At 43.2% G+C, this 14,750-nt stretch overlaps 1 protein-coding gene across 2 annotated transcripts in view; it reads right to left on the reverse strand.

Moving 5' to 3' along the window:
• Positions 1-5,543: 5,543 nt before the first annotated feature.
• LOC135557367 (prolyl endopeptidase-like) overlaps positions 5,544-14,750 on the reverse strand; it is a 53,491-nt gene continuing 44,284 nt past the window's right edge. Inside the window, exons 12-16 of one of the 2 annotated variants that reach the window (XM_064990579.1) lie at positions 12,483-12,577; positions 9,183-9,314; positions 8,804-8,960; positions 6,452-6,747; positions 5,544-6,399 (exon numbers count right to left, since the gene is read on the reverse strand). In XM_064990579.1, coding sequence (XP_064846651.1) covers positions 6,453-6,747; positions 8,804-8,960; positions 9,183-9,314; positions 12,483-12,577 — 679 coding nt within the window. In that variant the 3' untranslated portion in view covers positions 5,544-6,399; position 6,452. Of the gene's footprint in view, positions 6,748-8,803; positions 8,961-9,182; positions 9,315-12,482; positions 12,578-14,750 lie in introns of both variants that reach the window. The other variant, XM_064990578.1, reaches the window with a different exon arrangement.

Below are 14,750 nucleotides of genomic sequence, written 5' to 3' on the forward strand. Positions count from 1 at the left end.
CCCCGTTCCACAATGACCATGGTCTCACCTATCCGTAGATTTCCTGACTGATCTCCCCCCGTCTCAGGGGAACACTACGGTTTTGGTGATTGTGGATTGGTTCTCTAAGTCCTGCCGTCTCCTCCCGTTGCCCGGTCTCCCTACAGCCCTACAGGCTGTGAAGGCATTATTCACCCACGTCTTCCGGAACTACGGGGTGCCGGAAGACATCGTCTCTGATCCGGGTCCCCAGTTCACGTCCTGGGTATGGTGGGCGTTCATGGAGCGTCTGGGGGTCACACCCTGACCATAGTTTGCTTTGTACAGTGCCTTGCGAAAGTATTCGGCCCCCTTGAACTTTGCGACCTTTTGCCACATTTCAGGCTTCAAACATAAAGATATAAAACTGTATTTTTTGGTGAAGAATCAACAACAAGTGGGACACAATCATGAAGTGGAACGATATTTATTGGATATTTCAAACTTTTTAACAAATCAAAAACTGAAAAATCGGGCGTGCAAAATTATTCAGCCCCCTTAAGTTAATACTTTGTAGCGCCACTTTTTGCTGCGATTACAGCTGTAAGTCGCTTGGGGTATGTCTCTATCAGTTTTGCACATCGAGAGACTGAATTTTTTTCCCATTCCTCCTTGCAAAACAGCTCGAGCTCAGTGAGGTTGGATGGAGAGCATTTGTAAACAGCAGTTTTCAGTTCTTTCCACAGATTCTCGATTGGATTCAGGTCTGGACTTTGACTTGGCCATTCTAACACCTGGATATGTTTATTTTTGAACCATTCCATTGTAGATTTTGCTTTATGTTTTGGATCATTGTCTTGTTGGAAGACAAATCTCTGTCCCAGTCTCAGGTCTTTTGCAGACTCCATCAGGTTTTCTTCCAGAATGGTCCTGAATTTGGCTCCATCCATCTTCCCATCAATTTTAACCATCTTCCCTGTCCCTGCTGAAGAAAAGCAGGCCCAAACCATGATGCTGCCACCACCATGTTTGACAGTGGGGATGGTGTGTTCAGGGTGATGAGCTGTGTTGCTTTTACGCCAAACATAACGTTTTGCATTGTTGCCAAAAAGTTACACTTTTTATGGATATCTTTAAAAAATGGCTTTCTTCTTGCCACTCTTCCATAAAGGCCAGATTTGTGCAATATACGACTGATTGTTGTCCTTCTCCTTGTATGAGCTGAAAGTTTAGAGGGACGGCCAGGTCTTGGTAGATTTGCAGTGGTCTGATACTCCTTCCATTTCAATATTATCGCTTGCACAGTGCTCCTTGGGATGTTTAAAGCTTGGGAAATCTTTTTGTATCCAAATCCGGCTTTAAACTTCTTCACAACAGTATCTCGGACCTGCCTGGTGTGTTCCTTGTTCTTCATGATGCTCTCTGCACTTTTAATGGACCTCTGAGACTATCACATTGCAGGTGCATTTATACGGAGACTTGATTACACACAGGTGGATTGTATTTATCATCATTAGTCATTTAGGTCAACATTGGATCATTCAGAGATCCTCACTGAACTTCTGGAGAGAGTTTGCTGCACTGAAAGTAAAGGGGCTGAATAATTTTGCACGCTCAATTTTTCAGTTTTTGATTTGTTAAAAAAGTTTGAAATATCCAATAAATGTCGTTCCACTTCATGATTGTGTCCCACTTGTTGTTGATTCTTCACAAAAAATACAGTTTTATATCTTTATGTTTGAAGCCTGAAATGTGGCAAAAGGTCGCAAAGTTCAAGGGGGCCGAATACTTTCGCAAGGCACTGTATGTTTCTATGTTTTGTTTGGTCACGGTGTGATATGAGTGGGCATTCTATGTTTCATGTCTAGTTTGTCTAGATCTATGTTTGGCCTGATATGGTTCTTAATCAGAGGCAGGTGTGAGTCATTGTCTCTGATTGGGAACCATATTTAGGTAGCCTGTTTGGTGTTGGGTTTTGTGGGTGATTGTCCTTGTTCCTGTCGTGTGTTAGTTTGCACCAGTTTAGGCTGTTTCGGTTTTCACGTTACGTTTATTGTTTTGTATTGATTCGTGTTTCCTTTGTTTTTCATTAAACATGAATCTCAATAGCCACACCGCATTTTGGTCCGACTCTCCTTCACATAGAAAGCCGTTACAACCATAACATTATACACAACCTGTTGCCCTTGCATTCAGGTGCCAAACAAGCAAACCACATCATATTCTCTTTTCTAAGCCAACCATTTCTACAGTAGGTCTCAAGTACATTAAAGCTTCACTCTATCTGTTCTGACAATCAGCCAAATGTTATCTTGGTCTTTGATCTGCTTGTGCTATACAGCCAGTGGTGTACAAAGTACCCAATCGTCATACTTGAGTAAAAGTATAGATACCTTAATAGAAAGTTACTCATGTGAAAGTCAGACAGTAAAATACTACTTGAGTAAAAGTTTAAATATACTTAAATATCAAAAGTAAAAGTATAAATCATTAAAAAATCATTAAATTAAGCAAAGCAGATAGCACCATTTTCTTGTTTTTAAAATGTACAGATAGCCAGGGGCACATTCCAACACACATTATTTACAAAAGACGCATTTGTGTTTAGTGAGTCCGCCAGCCCAGAGGCAGTAGGGATGACCACGTGTTCTCTTGATACGTGCGGGAATTTGACAATTTTCCTCTCCTGCTAAGCATTCAAAATTAAATGAGTACTTTTGGTTGTCAGGGCAATTTTATGGACTAAAAAATACAATATTTTCTTTAGGAATGTAGTGAAGTGTCAAAAATATAAATAATAAAGTACCGAAAAAAAAACTACTTAAGTAGTACTTCAAAGTATTTTTTATTTAAGTACTTTACACCACTGTATACAGCCAACTCCTATGTATAGCCAAGCCAACTGCTACTATGGTAACATGGCGTGACAACTATCATACATTAGGAGTTAGCAAGACCGTGTAAACAGATCTAGGACCAGGCTATATAATTTCTACGACCTGCACCACCAGCTCAGTATGTAAAGCAGTCACCACCAGCATCAACCTAGGAAGTTTAGGGAGGAAACCAGTTACTCTGTCTCATACTCCTCACCAAGTAGCTCCTCATCAAAAGCATCTTCCTCCAAGAAGTCCATGACCTCATGGTCCTCCTCATCCTTTAGCACATAATGGGATCATGAATGGAAGGACTGTGTAGCTGCTACAAGTTATCAACTTGTTGGCAAGGTGACAAAGATACATTTTATAATTCTAAAGTTTTGACTCTGACATTTGAGAAACATAATTTCATTTCTCATAGATATGGGTTATACATGAATTGTTGCGTTCTCAGCCAGAAGGCTTACTATTTGTTAGGAGTCATTACACAGATAAATATACAACTAATGAGATATCTAGCTAGCTAGGTAGCTAATAATCATATTAGCTACCCTCTCTCTTCTGGCTGGTAGGCTAGTAGCTACAAATCCAATCACAAGCCAGCTTATTTTAGCACTAATACCCAAGGACCTATACTCTTCAAATTGTAAATGTGAGCAATTGATTTTGTACAGTCATCAAAGAAAACACAAACATAAAAACGATGACAAGTTACAACAAGTAGCAGGGTTCTCCCCAGGATTTTTTGAACAAGGTGGGAGGGATTTTTTGAACAAGGTGGGAGGGATTTTTTGAACAAGGTGGGAGGGATTTTTTGAACAAGGTGGGAGGGATTTTTTGAACAAGGTGGGAGGGATTTTTTGAACAAGGTGGGAGGGATTTTTTGAACACTTGTAGCTGCCATTTCCTGCCATCTAGATTCCCAGTGCCTCTTGTACATTCTTTGGGGAGAAACCAAAGTAGGCTACCTTGGTCCGTTTTGGGTGACTGACTGCAGCTTGAACAACAGTCAACAGGCGAGCTGCCATTAATTAGCTCACAGACTGCTAGCAGGCAATCTAGTTAACGTCTGAGGAGACCTATAGTGGACTGGAAATACGATGACATTACTGAAGCAGGCAAGTAATTAGAAGAAAACAACTTTGCCATTGTTTATCATATTGTCAAATTGACTTTAGAGAAATGGCAATCGCCATAGCTGGAAAAGTTGGTCAAATATTGCTAGCTAGCAATGCTAACGTTAGCTAGCTAAAATCCGGTCCAGTCCCGCAATTTTAACTAGCTAGCTAAAGTGATTTTAGATTAAATATAAATCTTGCGACATCACAGTGATGGCAAAGGGTTGTCCTACTAATGATTTGCAGCTCAGAGAATGTCATTAAGTAACTAGCATCAGTCCTCAAGAGAACATTCAAAACAATATTGTGACAAAGCATGCAACCCATAGCATGTCATTTACTTATAATATAAACATTACTATAGTAATGTAGCAGTGTGATGTTGTTCCCCAAGGTTATGCACCAAGGACCAGTTTGAATAGGACAGGTCAAGAGGGGATGTTAATAATTTTATAATTCAGTGTTTTTATTTATTAAATTACAGCTGCATAACTAATGTTATTTTTTTGTGTACAAACACTTGTTCATATCTATATTGTACATGTGATTGTAAAAGTTTAGTATATTTTGGTTTGGCCCATCGCGGGTTATCTGTATTTCCATACCCCCTTCTTGTTCTCTTTTGCCTGACCTTCAGCTAGCGAGGAGCCTGAGAGCTGTGACTGAGCCAAGGGTTAACATAGTGTGCGTTGTCTCTTCGTGTGCAGGGCAAATACAAATCCAACAAGCAGACCTCCAGTTGTGGCAGTATCCTAATTATTTCACAACGCAGAACGAACCACGCTACATTAACAATTCATGAATGGTTGCTGCCGATTTCAAGATCCATGCGATGCTTGGAACTGCTGGGATATCCACGTGTACCTAGCCTCATTTGCAAAGTGTGCTGTACACGAGGTTCGACTGGACTTCTCTGGCAGTTGATTAGGATTTGTTTAAATCGCAGCCAAATCAGACCAAGTGATTGTTCGGAAAACACTGCAAAGGTAGCCATACTGCAGTCTCTCTTGCTTTTGGGCGGGACCAGCACCAAAACTAGGGGGGAATATTCAAATAAACAAACATTAATTGGTCTATTATAATCCGATCGCAGGTGACGTTATGCGGTGGGTGTCACGCCCTGACCTAAGAGAGCCGTTTTATTTCTCTATTTGGTTAGGTCAGGGTGTGACTCGGGTGGGCATTCTAGTTTTCTATTTCTTTGTTTTTGGCCGAGTATGGTTCCCAATCAGAGGCAGCTGTTAACGTTGTCTCTGATTGGGAATCATACTGAGGTAGCCTTTTTCCCACCTGTGTTTTGTGGGTAGTTATTTTCTGTTTTGCCTCTTACCTGACAGAACTGTTCGCTTTTGTTTTGTTACTTTGTTTGAGTGTTTTTTTGATAATAAAAATAAATCATGAACACTTTTCACAATTCCCAGTGATTTAAAAAAAACAGCCTACACAAAAAGGGTATTGTCATAAATTTCTGATTGTTATTTCTACCTCAGTGTGGAAATGTAAAAAAAACAGGACGCGTTTTTACCTGCCCTTTAAGAGTTTATTGGCTACGTATTAGGTAACGAGAGTCACACAATGGACAAAAAAGCACTGTTCAAAATGTTTTTATTGAAGTTGTGGCATTGCAGTTAGTTGTTTATATCCCTTTAATTGATAAACAATCAGCACATGTCAAGAGGTAGAAATTAACATCAGTCTGAGAGGATATGTGGACACACACGGACACACACTTTCTTTCTGCATTACCCTCCCCCTGGCCACAGAACAACAAAATAAATCGAAACCCATTCACGCCAACACTGTGAAGTGAGTTAAAATCCTAATTGCTAAAATAATTTACCTAGTGATTTTACTGAGCAACAGCCTTCCAAATGCACTCCAAATGATAAATACATACAATTGTCTGTATTGTGTAGGGGGTTGCACCAATTAGGGGCTGTTTCATTTTATGACCCCCTACTGATGACATTTGCAGCCTTAATCTTTGACCTTTAGGCTGATAACTAAGTGTTTTAAGTCCTACCCTGTATCACCTATCTCTCGACATTGAACAAACAAGGGCTATCCGATAAGAACCAAAATACACATGGAGTATAATACAGAGGAGGATGACAAATAAGAGGAAGAGCTATGAGGGGGGTTATGTGCCGGGGCTGGCGCCTGCGTGGGTAAGGTACTGGGGACAGAAGGATGAGGGATGGAGACAGGGCGGTAACTGTATACTTCTGCTGTCCTGGTGTGCATGCCCAAAACAAGCACACGCGGGGAGGGGAGAGACAAGAGACATTGAAAATTAGCATGTATGAAGTGAGGGGTGGTTAATACATATTTGTGAAACAGAGCGGGAGAGAAACAGACCAGAAACAACAAGACAACCAGTGAAATAAGAAAGATACTTTCAGGAAGAGTTCCACAAAGAAAGAGAACCACAGCGCTCCATGGACCTCATTTGACCCAGGAGATGTTGAGGCATATGTGTCGGAGGTCTTCCACCACCTCATTTGACCCAGGAGATGTTGAGGCAGCGGGCGATGAATGCATATGTGTCGGCCACCTCCTGGATGACCTTGCTGGTGGGCTTGCCGGCACCGTGGCCCGACTTGGTGTCCACGTGGATGAACAACGGGTTACTCTGGCCCGCCCAGCGGCCCACCACGTGCTGCAGTGTGGCGATATACTTGAGGGAGTGCAGGGGGACAACGCGGTCATCGTGGTCACCTGTGAGGAGGAGGACTGAGGGGTACTGGACACCTTCGCCCTCGGGAATATGGATGTTGTGCAGCGGGGAGTATCTGGCGGGAGCGGAGAGAGATATCAGGGGACAGAAAAGAGAATTGGGGCATTGGTCAAAGTCAATGCACATTTACATTTGGGTGACCATCATTTAACAGGCAAAAAAATAGGGATGTGAACAGAACAACATATCTGAACAAAAATGAGATTGGCTTGGCCAAAGGTACATTTCAATGATGTATCATGTATGATTAGAAGGTTACGTCAGAAAAACAGGGGTTCTTGACTGATGAGGAAAAATCATACCCATAAAAAGACTTCTTGATTCGATGTTTGAGCTAAAATACACCCAGATAAACTTTATCAAGGACAAAGTCACTGAGACTGCACAAACATTTTCACACTAACACATGATAACCCCTATTGTGAGATTATACACTGAGTATACAAAACATCTGCTCTTTCCCTGACAGACTGGTGAAAACAGGTCAAACCAGTTTATAGCTATTAAAACTTGTTAACTTCATTGAGATAGGGGGCAGCATTTTCACTTTTGGATGAAAAGCGTGCCCAGAGTAAACTGCCTGCTACTCTGTCCCAGATGCTAATATATGCATATTATTAGTAGTATTGGATAGAAAACACTGACGTTTCTAAAACTGTTTGAATGATGTCTGTGAGTATAACAGAACTCATATGGCAGGCAAAAACCAGAGAAAAAAATCCAACTAGGAAGTGGGAAATCTGAGGTTTGTAGTTTTTCAACTCAGCCCGTATTGAAGATACAGTGGGATATTGGTCATCTTGCACTTCCCAAGGCTTCCACTAGATGTCAACAGTCTTTAAAACGTTGTTTCAGGCTTCTACTGTGAAGGAGGGGGGAAGGAGAGGGGAATGAGTCGGAGGTCTGCCAGAGAGCCATGAGCTGGTCAAACGCATTCACATGAGAGGTAGCTTGCGTTCCATTGCTTTCCTACAGATAAAGGAATTCTCCAGCTGGGACATTATTGAAGATTTATGTTAAAAACATCCTAAAGATTGATTCTATACTTCGTTTGATATGTTTCTACGACCAGTAATGTAACATTTTGGACTTTTCGTGCGACCTTTCCGCTGGACTTGCACGCGCGTTTGGATTTGTTTACCAAACGCCCTAGCAAAAGGAGGTATATGGACATAAATTATGAACTTTATCGAACAAATCAAACATTTATTGTGGAGCTGAGATTCCTGGGAGTGCATTCTGATGAAGATCATCAAAGGTAAGTGAATATTTCTAATGCTATTTCTGACTTCTGTTGACTACACAACATGGTGGATAGTTCTTTGGCTGGTTTGGGCTCTGAGCGCCGTACTCAGATTATTGCATGGTGTGCTTTTTCCGTAAAGTTTTTTTGAAATCTGACACAGCGGTTGCATTAAGGAGAAGTTTATCTTAAGTTCCATGTATAATAGTTGTATCTATTATCAATGTTTATTATGAGTATTTCTGTGAATTGATGTGGCTCTCTGCAAAATCACTGCATGTTTTGGAACTACTGAACATAACATGCCAATTTTTGGATATAAATATGCACTTTATCGAACAAAACATACATGTATTGTGTAACATGAAGTCCTATGAGTGTCATCTGATGAAGAAGGATTTTTAAGCCGTTAGACAATTGAGACATGGATTGTGTGTGTGTCATTCAGAGGGTGAATGGGCAAGACAGAAGATTTAAGTGCCTTGGAACGGGGTATGGCAGCCGGTTTGTATCAATAACTGCAACACTGACCAGGTTTTTCCACGCTCAACAGTTTCTCGTTTGTATCAAGAACGGTCCACCACCCAAAGGACATCCAGCCAAAGTGACACAACTGTGGGAACCATTGGAGCCAACATGGGACCGCATCCTTATAGAACAATTTTGACACCCTGTAGAGTCCAAGCCTAGACAAACTGAGGCTGTTCTGAGGGCAAGGGGGGGTGAAACTCAATATTACGAAGGTGTTCCTAATGTTTGGTACACACCAATTTATGAATGGTATAATTGCATGATATGATAGCATTTTGCAAACCTAATTCCACTGTCGCCCCAAGATGAATGGTTTTGAGCAAGGAGGAGCACTCACTTGATGAGCCAGTCAAACTGTTCCTTGACATCGCAGCAGCCGAAGTCGGTGGTCCAAGCGTGGCCAATAGTGAACTTATGGAACTTGAGCATGTCCATGACGCCCACCTGGGCCACGGCACAGCCAAACAGCTCCGGCCTCTGGTTCACACACGCCGCTGGGGGACAGAAAGGGATTGACAGACACACACACACACACAGGTGAGAAGTTTGACACGCACCAAAAAGGTTAGCAGGCAGCAAGAGACATACACACACACAGGTGAGGAAGATCTCAACAGGTTAGGGTAGTGCCAGGGTTAGTTTTCAGACTGGGCGTGAGCTCACTGTCTAAAAGCATCAGCAACAAACTATAGTGATGCTATCATTGCGGGCCCTACCTACGAGCAGGCCCCCGTTGGACCCGCCATTGATGGTGAGTTTGGAGGGGGACGAGTAGCCCTCCTTGATGAGGTACTCTGCTGCACACTGGAAGTCTGTGAAGCAGTTCTGCTTGTTGGCCAGCATGCCCGCTAAGGAAAGAAAGACACACACACAGAGAGAGACAGAACGAATGAGTGTGTGTAAAGTTCAGGAATCAGAATTTCAAACCTGCCAACCCTGTCCAACTTTTTAGAGTATCAGACGCGCGCGGCAAATGAGAGATTTAGCACCGAATTTGGGTTTTCTTTCCCCCCGCTGTTTGTGAGTCTGATTGCAATTATAGAATTGTACCAAATCAAGTCTATAAAAGGTTGGAATACTTTCGTTCTTGACAGCATTCCATTTACACATATGGTAAAAGTCACTCACAAGATGTAATTAGAAAGAACACACAAAGGGCCTTTATTCTTGGAGTTTTTTCATTTTATTAAACACACGTTAGTTTATTAACACAAGTTATTTAGGCACAACATGTACAAACGTCTTATCCACGATAACTTAAAAAAAACCTCTGATATGATAAGAACAAATGTTTGAAGCAGAGCATCAGTATCATATAAACATGTTCTCCATAATAAAAACCAAAAAGCTATGACAGGAAACAGGGGGTGAGAACAAATCTTATGGACACCTTTACATGTTCAGGAAGTCATTTCCTAGACAGATTTGCCTGGTAGTTAGCAGATTGAGCCTTACGCAGCAGCGCATCAGGGTAGACTTTTCTGTGGAAAACGGTACCTCTGGGAATCATTGAAACCTTGGTAACGAGGGCACTCAGCATGTCTGTACTGAGGGAGGTGCTGTACTGTGTTTTGTTCTTGGAAACGTGACTGAATATTCATTCGCAGTGTGCATTGGAATATGACCAATATCCCCAGCATCACAGCCGGAAGGTGGAAGTAGACCAGGCTGCTCCCCCTTTTCATTGTGCCAACTTCTCTCCAGGCCTGATCCGTGCGCATGTTGACCAGACTCTGCTTAAAAAAATTTAAAAAATCTTCCACCAGATCAACAGAGGTTCCCCTCAGGAACAACGCAGGGAGAGAGAGCCATGAACAAGTTACGGGATGAGAACTTGGCAGTCTGCCCGCTGGCAATGTCAGCGACCACTGCATGCTGGAGGAGCACATCTCCAAACGGAAATATCAGCAACATGTAGTCTGCTGCAGAAGAAAATACGTTTCTGACATCAAGATAGAAGGTCTGCAGATCCAGCTTGCCTCGGCTTCCTATTTAGGTGGGGGTGTCCTGGCCAATGGACAGCTCCTTGTCAGGAAGCTGGTTGTGTCTCTCCAGGTAGAGTGTAGGCTTGACACCACTACTCGTTTCTGCCATCATGGTAGAAGGTCTGCAGATAAAGCTTGCCTCTGCTTCCTATGTAGGTGGGGGTGTCCTGGCCAATGGACAGCTCCTTGTCAGGAAGCTGGTTGTGTCTCTCCAGGTAGAGTGTAGGCTTGACACCACTACTCGTTTCTGCCATCATGGTAGTGACAGTGTCTGGCTTGCAGACGGACAACACTCGTTTCTGCAGTTGAATCTTTAAAGTTGACTTTGCTTCCAGAGGAGCCAGGTGAGGGCTTGGAGGGTCCAGGTGAGGGCTCGGAGGAGCCAGTTGGGGGGGGGGGGGGGGGTTTGTAGAGCCAGGTTTGGGCTTCGTAGTCAGCTGGGGGCTTGAGCAGTGGTATTGGCAATGTGGTGGAGGAGGAGGAGGAGGAGGAGGAAAAACTCTTGGGCTGCCTAGCAGAGGGCTCAAGTGAGGACGAGGAGGAGGATGTGGCTGTTGTGGTGGAGCTTGGGGGCACAGTGGTCTTGTTTCCCGATACCTCATCGGCAAAGAACAGTGAGAGAATCCCATTGCTGCAGAAGGCGGTGGATACACTGGCCAAGGGACAAACATCTTGTAGATACCAGCTTCAAAATATTCCTGACATCAGTGTCACATAGGATCTGTAGGTCACGCAGAGAAGTCTTCCTCTTGCTACTCTTGTCAAGATAGTAAAAGATGGTTTACAAGAAAGTCTTCAGTATTAACACCGAGCTGCCTCAACACCCTCTCTGCAGCTATGTGTATCAAATGGCAGGCACAACCAACCAAGTACACATTTTCATTTCTAGTCTTTAGACGGGGTCGCTGCGTCCAATAATGATGTATTCATCTCCATGTCCGCTGACCCCTAACTCAGCATCACATCAAACAGGAAGCAGACGGGGTCGCTGCGTCCAATAATGATGTATTCATCTCCATGTCCGCTGACCCCTAACTCAGCATGACATCAAACAGGAGGCAGACGGGGTCGCTGCGTCCAATAATGATGTATTCATCTCCATGTCCTCTGACCCCTAACTCAGCATGACATCAAACAGGAGGCAGACGGGGTCGCTGCGTCCAATAATGATGTATTCATCTCCATGTCCTCTGACCCCTAACTCAGCATCACATCAAACAGGAGGCAGACGGGGTTGCTGCGTCCAATAATGATGTATTCATCTCCATGTCCTCTGACCCCTAACTCAGCATGACATCAAACAGGAGGCAGACGGGGTCGCTGCGTCCAATAATGATGTATTCATCTCCATGTCCGTTGACCCCTAACTCAGCATGACATCAAACAGGAGGCAGACGGGGTCGCTGTGTCCAATAATGATGTATTCATCTCCATGTCCGCTGACCCCTAACTCAGCATCACATCAAACAGGAGGCAGACGGGGTCGCTGCGTCCAATAATGATGTATTCATCTCCATGTCCTCTGACCCCTAACTCAGCATCACATCAAACAGGAGGCAGACGGGGTCGCTGCGTCCAATAATGATGTATTCATCTCCATGTCCGTTGACCCCTAACTCAGCATCACATCAAACAGGAGGCAGACGGGGTCGCTGCGTCCAATAATGATGTATTCATCTCCATGTCCTCTGACCCCTAACTCAGCATCACATCAAACAGGAGGCAGACGGGGTCGCTGCGTCCAATAATGATGTATTCATCTCCATGTCCTCTGACCCCTAACTCCGTACATGTCTGTGTGTTGCAGCTCGAGAATCGAGATGTTAGATTTACTCAGCGGATTTATTTTTTCTTAAAAAAAATAATAATAATCAGGCCCTATTAATTTCTGCGTACTTTAATCTCGGATCGCGTACCTGCGTACATGGACAGAGCGTAGTTGGTAGGCAAAATTAGTGCATGTTGGCAGGTCTGGAATTTCTAACCGGATTCCTCTTCTCTCAAGTGACTGGCAACCTGTGTCTGTGTTACCTTTGTGCCAGGTCTCTCCATACTCCCCTCCTCCTCTGATGTTGGCTACCGCCAGGACTCCTCCCATGTGTCGGACAAAGATCAGCCGTGATACACTGGAAAAAACAACATTTAACATCCTGTTACTTAATGTACTGTCTAAACAAGTCAAGGTAGATAGAAAGCATTCTGTAGAAGGTCCTAGATATGATACTCCTCAAAAAGACGGTAAATGGAAACATTGCTTGCAAATAATGTTACCTTAAACAGCCTTACATGTCAACAATACATCTGTACTAGTCAAGATAGTGCTGAACGATTCACCAAAATGCTGTATGTGGACACACCTTCAAACTAGTGGATTCAGCTATTTCTGGTAGGTCACAGAAAGGGACCACCGAGTGATGAAGTGTGTAAGCGCAGATAAAATCATCTGAAACTACCAAGTTTCAAACTGCCTTTGGGAGCAACGTCAGCACAAGAACTGTTCGTCGGGAGCGTCATGAAATGTGGGGCTAGCAGTGTCACATGTGGTTTGTACCTGTAGCTACCAGTATAATAGAAAAAGTAGCCAACCAGTGAGTTCTAGGGGGAAAAGATTGCAGAACAAGCTCTAATTTGGTGGCCTCTGGTTCATTCTAATGCCTTGATTCCATCCGAAATACACAGCTAAATTATTGAATACGTTCACAACTTTAGCTCCCAGATTGGTAAAATGAGTTGAGGTATTGAACAGAAAAACATGACTTTCCAATTCAAATGACTGAACGTTTATGTTTTCAGTGTGTTAGTTGTTTTGGCCTATACGACGATCAGGACTATCAGGACTAAGTAAGATAACCTTTTTTAACATTAAACCTCTCTTGAGATGCAGTAAACTGTAAATATGATCTGAAAATGTGGTCGGAGGCTCAATATGGATGGTGTGATGCAATTGTGGAGTCTCCAGAGGCATGCAGAGGCCAAATTGAGCTCTGTACTGCATCGCTGTCCACCTCCCAAATGTTCTAACAATGCGGAAGGTTCCATATAGCTCCGCATTGGCATGATTGGGTGGGATTAGATGGGGGCGGAAGGTCCAGTATAAACACAAACTCACTTCCTTGAGAACTTCCTTCAAATCAGCTCTGTGCTGCTCTGTGAAGGCCATATCACCGTAAACTCTGCACGGCCAATGCAGACGTCGGATTGACCACGCAGCCAGCAGCATTTTAGGGTAAGGAAACCATTTTGTAATTTGGGTCAACCAACCTTTTAACAGTTTGGCCTGTCAATCAATTGCTGTGGGTGGGAGGGGGCAGGACATTTGTGAGTCACAGATTTGGTAGGGTTTCAGACCTGTCAATAAATAACTGTGGGTAGGACTTTGACGGAAGGTGGTAGATTACTAATCTAGTCAGAAAAAGTAGTCTAGTCTACCCTTTTACTACATCGATTATGGCAAATATTAACTCTAGCCTGCTATTTCAATTTAGTTTATTGTGGGAAGAAACTAAGAAAAAAGGTTGTGTTCTGTCAAGTAAACACAGATTCCCTGTTCAGAACCAATATAGAATTGTAGGAAAATGGTTTTAAAAATTCTAGCATTTTCAGGGGAGGACCCCCAGACCCCTGCCGGATTGTGCACCTCCAATTTTATACAAAGTCAGGCGCCCATGAATAGACCTACAGGTATGATTGAAGAATGAAGCAGGTGCTAATCATGTGCTTTGATACACATACAGCAGCTTTTAACTACTCCATTGTCAATACTAATCAAATCAGTAGGCCTATATCAATATATTTTAATTAAGAGTCTATTGAAGCACCCATACCACAATCTAATTAACAAAATCTGTCAGTTTGTTTTTTGCGACTCAATCCACCGTATCGACCTACCGCATCTGCCGTGGAAAGTGGCAGAGCGACAGCTCTGTTAGTCAGACCAGCAGGAATCCCAAAAAACGTCTGTAATGCCGAGCGGTTTTGCCACTAAGGAAAGATGAGACTCTCCAAAACAAAATGGTGTATTCCGTTTTGCTCTACAACCCTCACAACAGTCACAGAACTCGTCTGAAGGTAAATCCTAGTTTGTTTAGCCAACGAAAAAGTCAGGAACCTTCCCGCTAGCCATGATTGGCTGAGAGAATGGATGGGCTGGACATGCTGAGAGATGAGTTCAGATTGGTCTGCCATGTAGCATCTTATGTCTTTAACATGAGCTTCTCATATGTGTAGATAATCCTTGCTACCGTGGCTTTTTTGAAAGATATGGAGAACTGCAAGTGTTGCTACTGCTCTCAATAACAT

Source organism: Oncorhynchus masou, chromosome 16, assembly GCF_036934945.1.
Source record: "Oncorhynchus masou masou isolate Uvic2021 chromosome 16, UVic_Omas_1.1, whole genome shotgun sequence".
Taxonomy (NCBI): domain Eukaryota; kingdom Metazoa; phylum Chordata; class Actinopteri; order Salmoniformes; family Salmonidae; genus Oncorhynchus; species Oncorhynchus masou.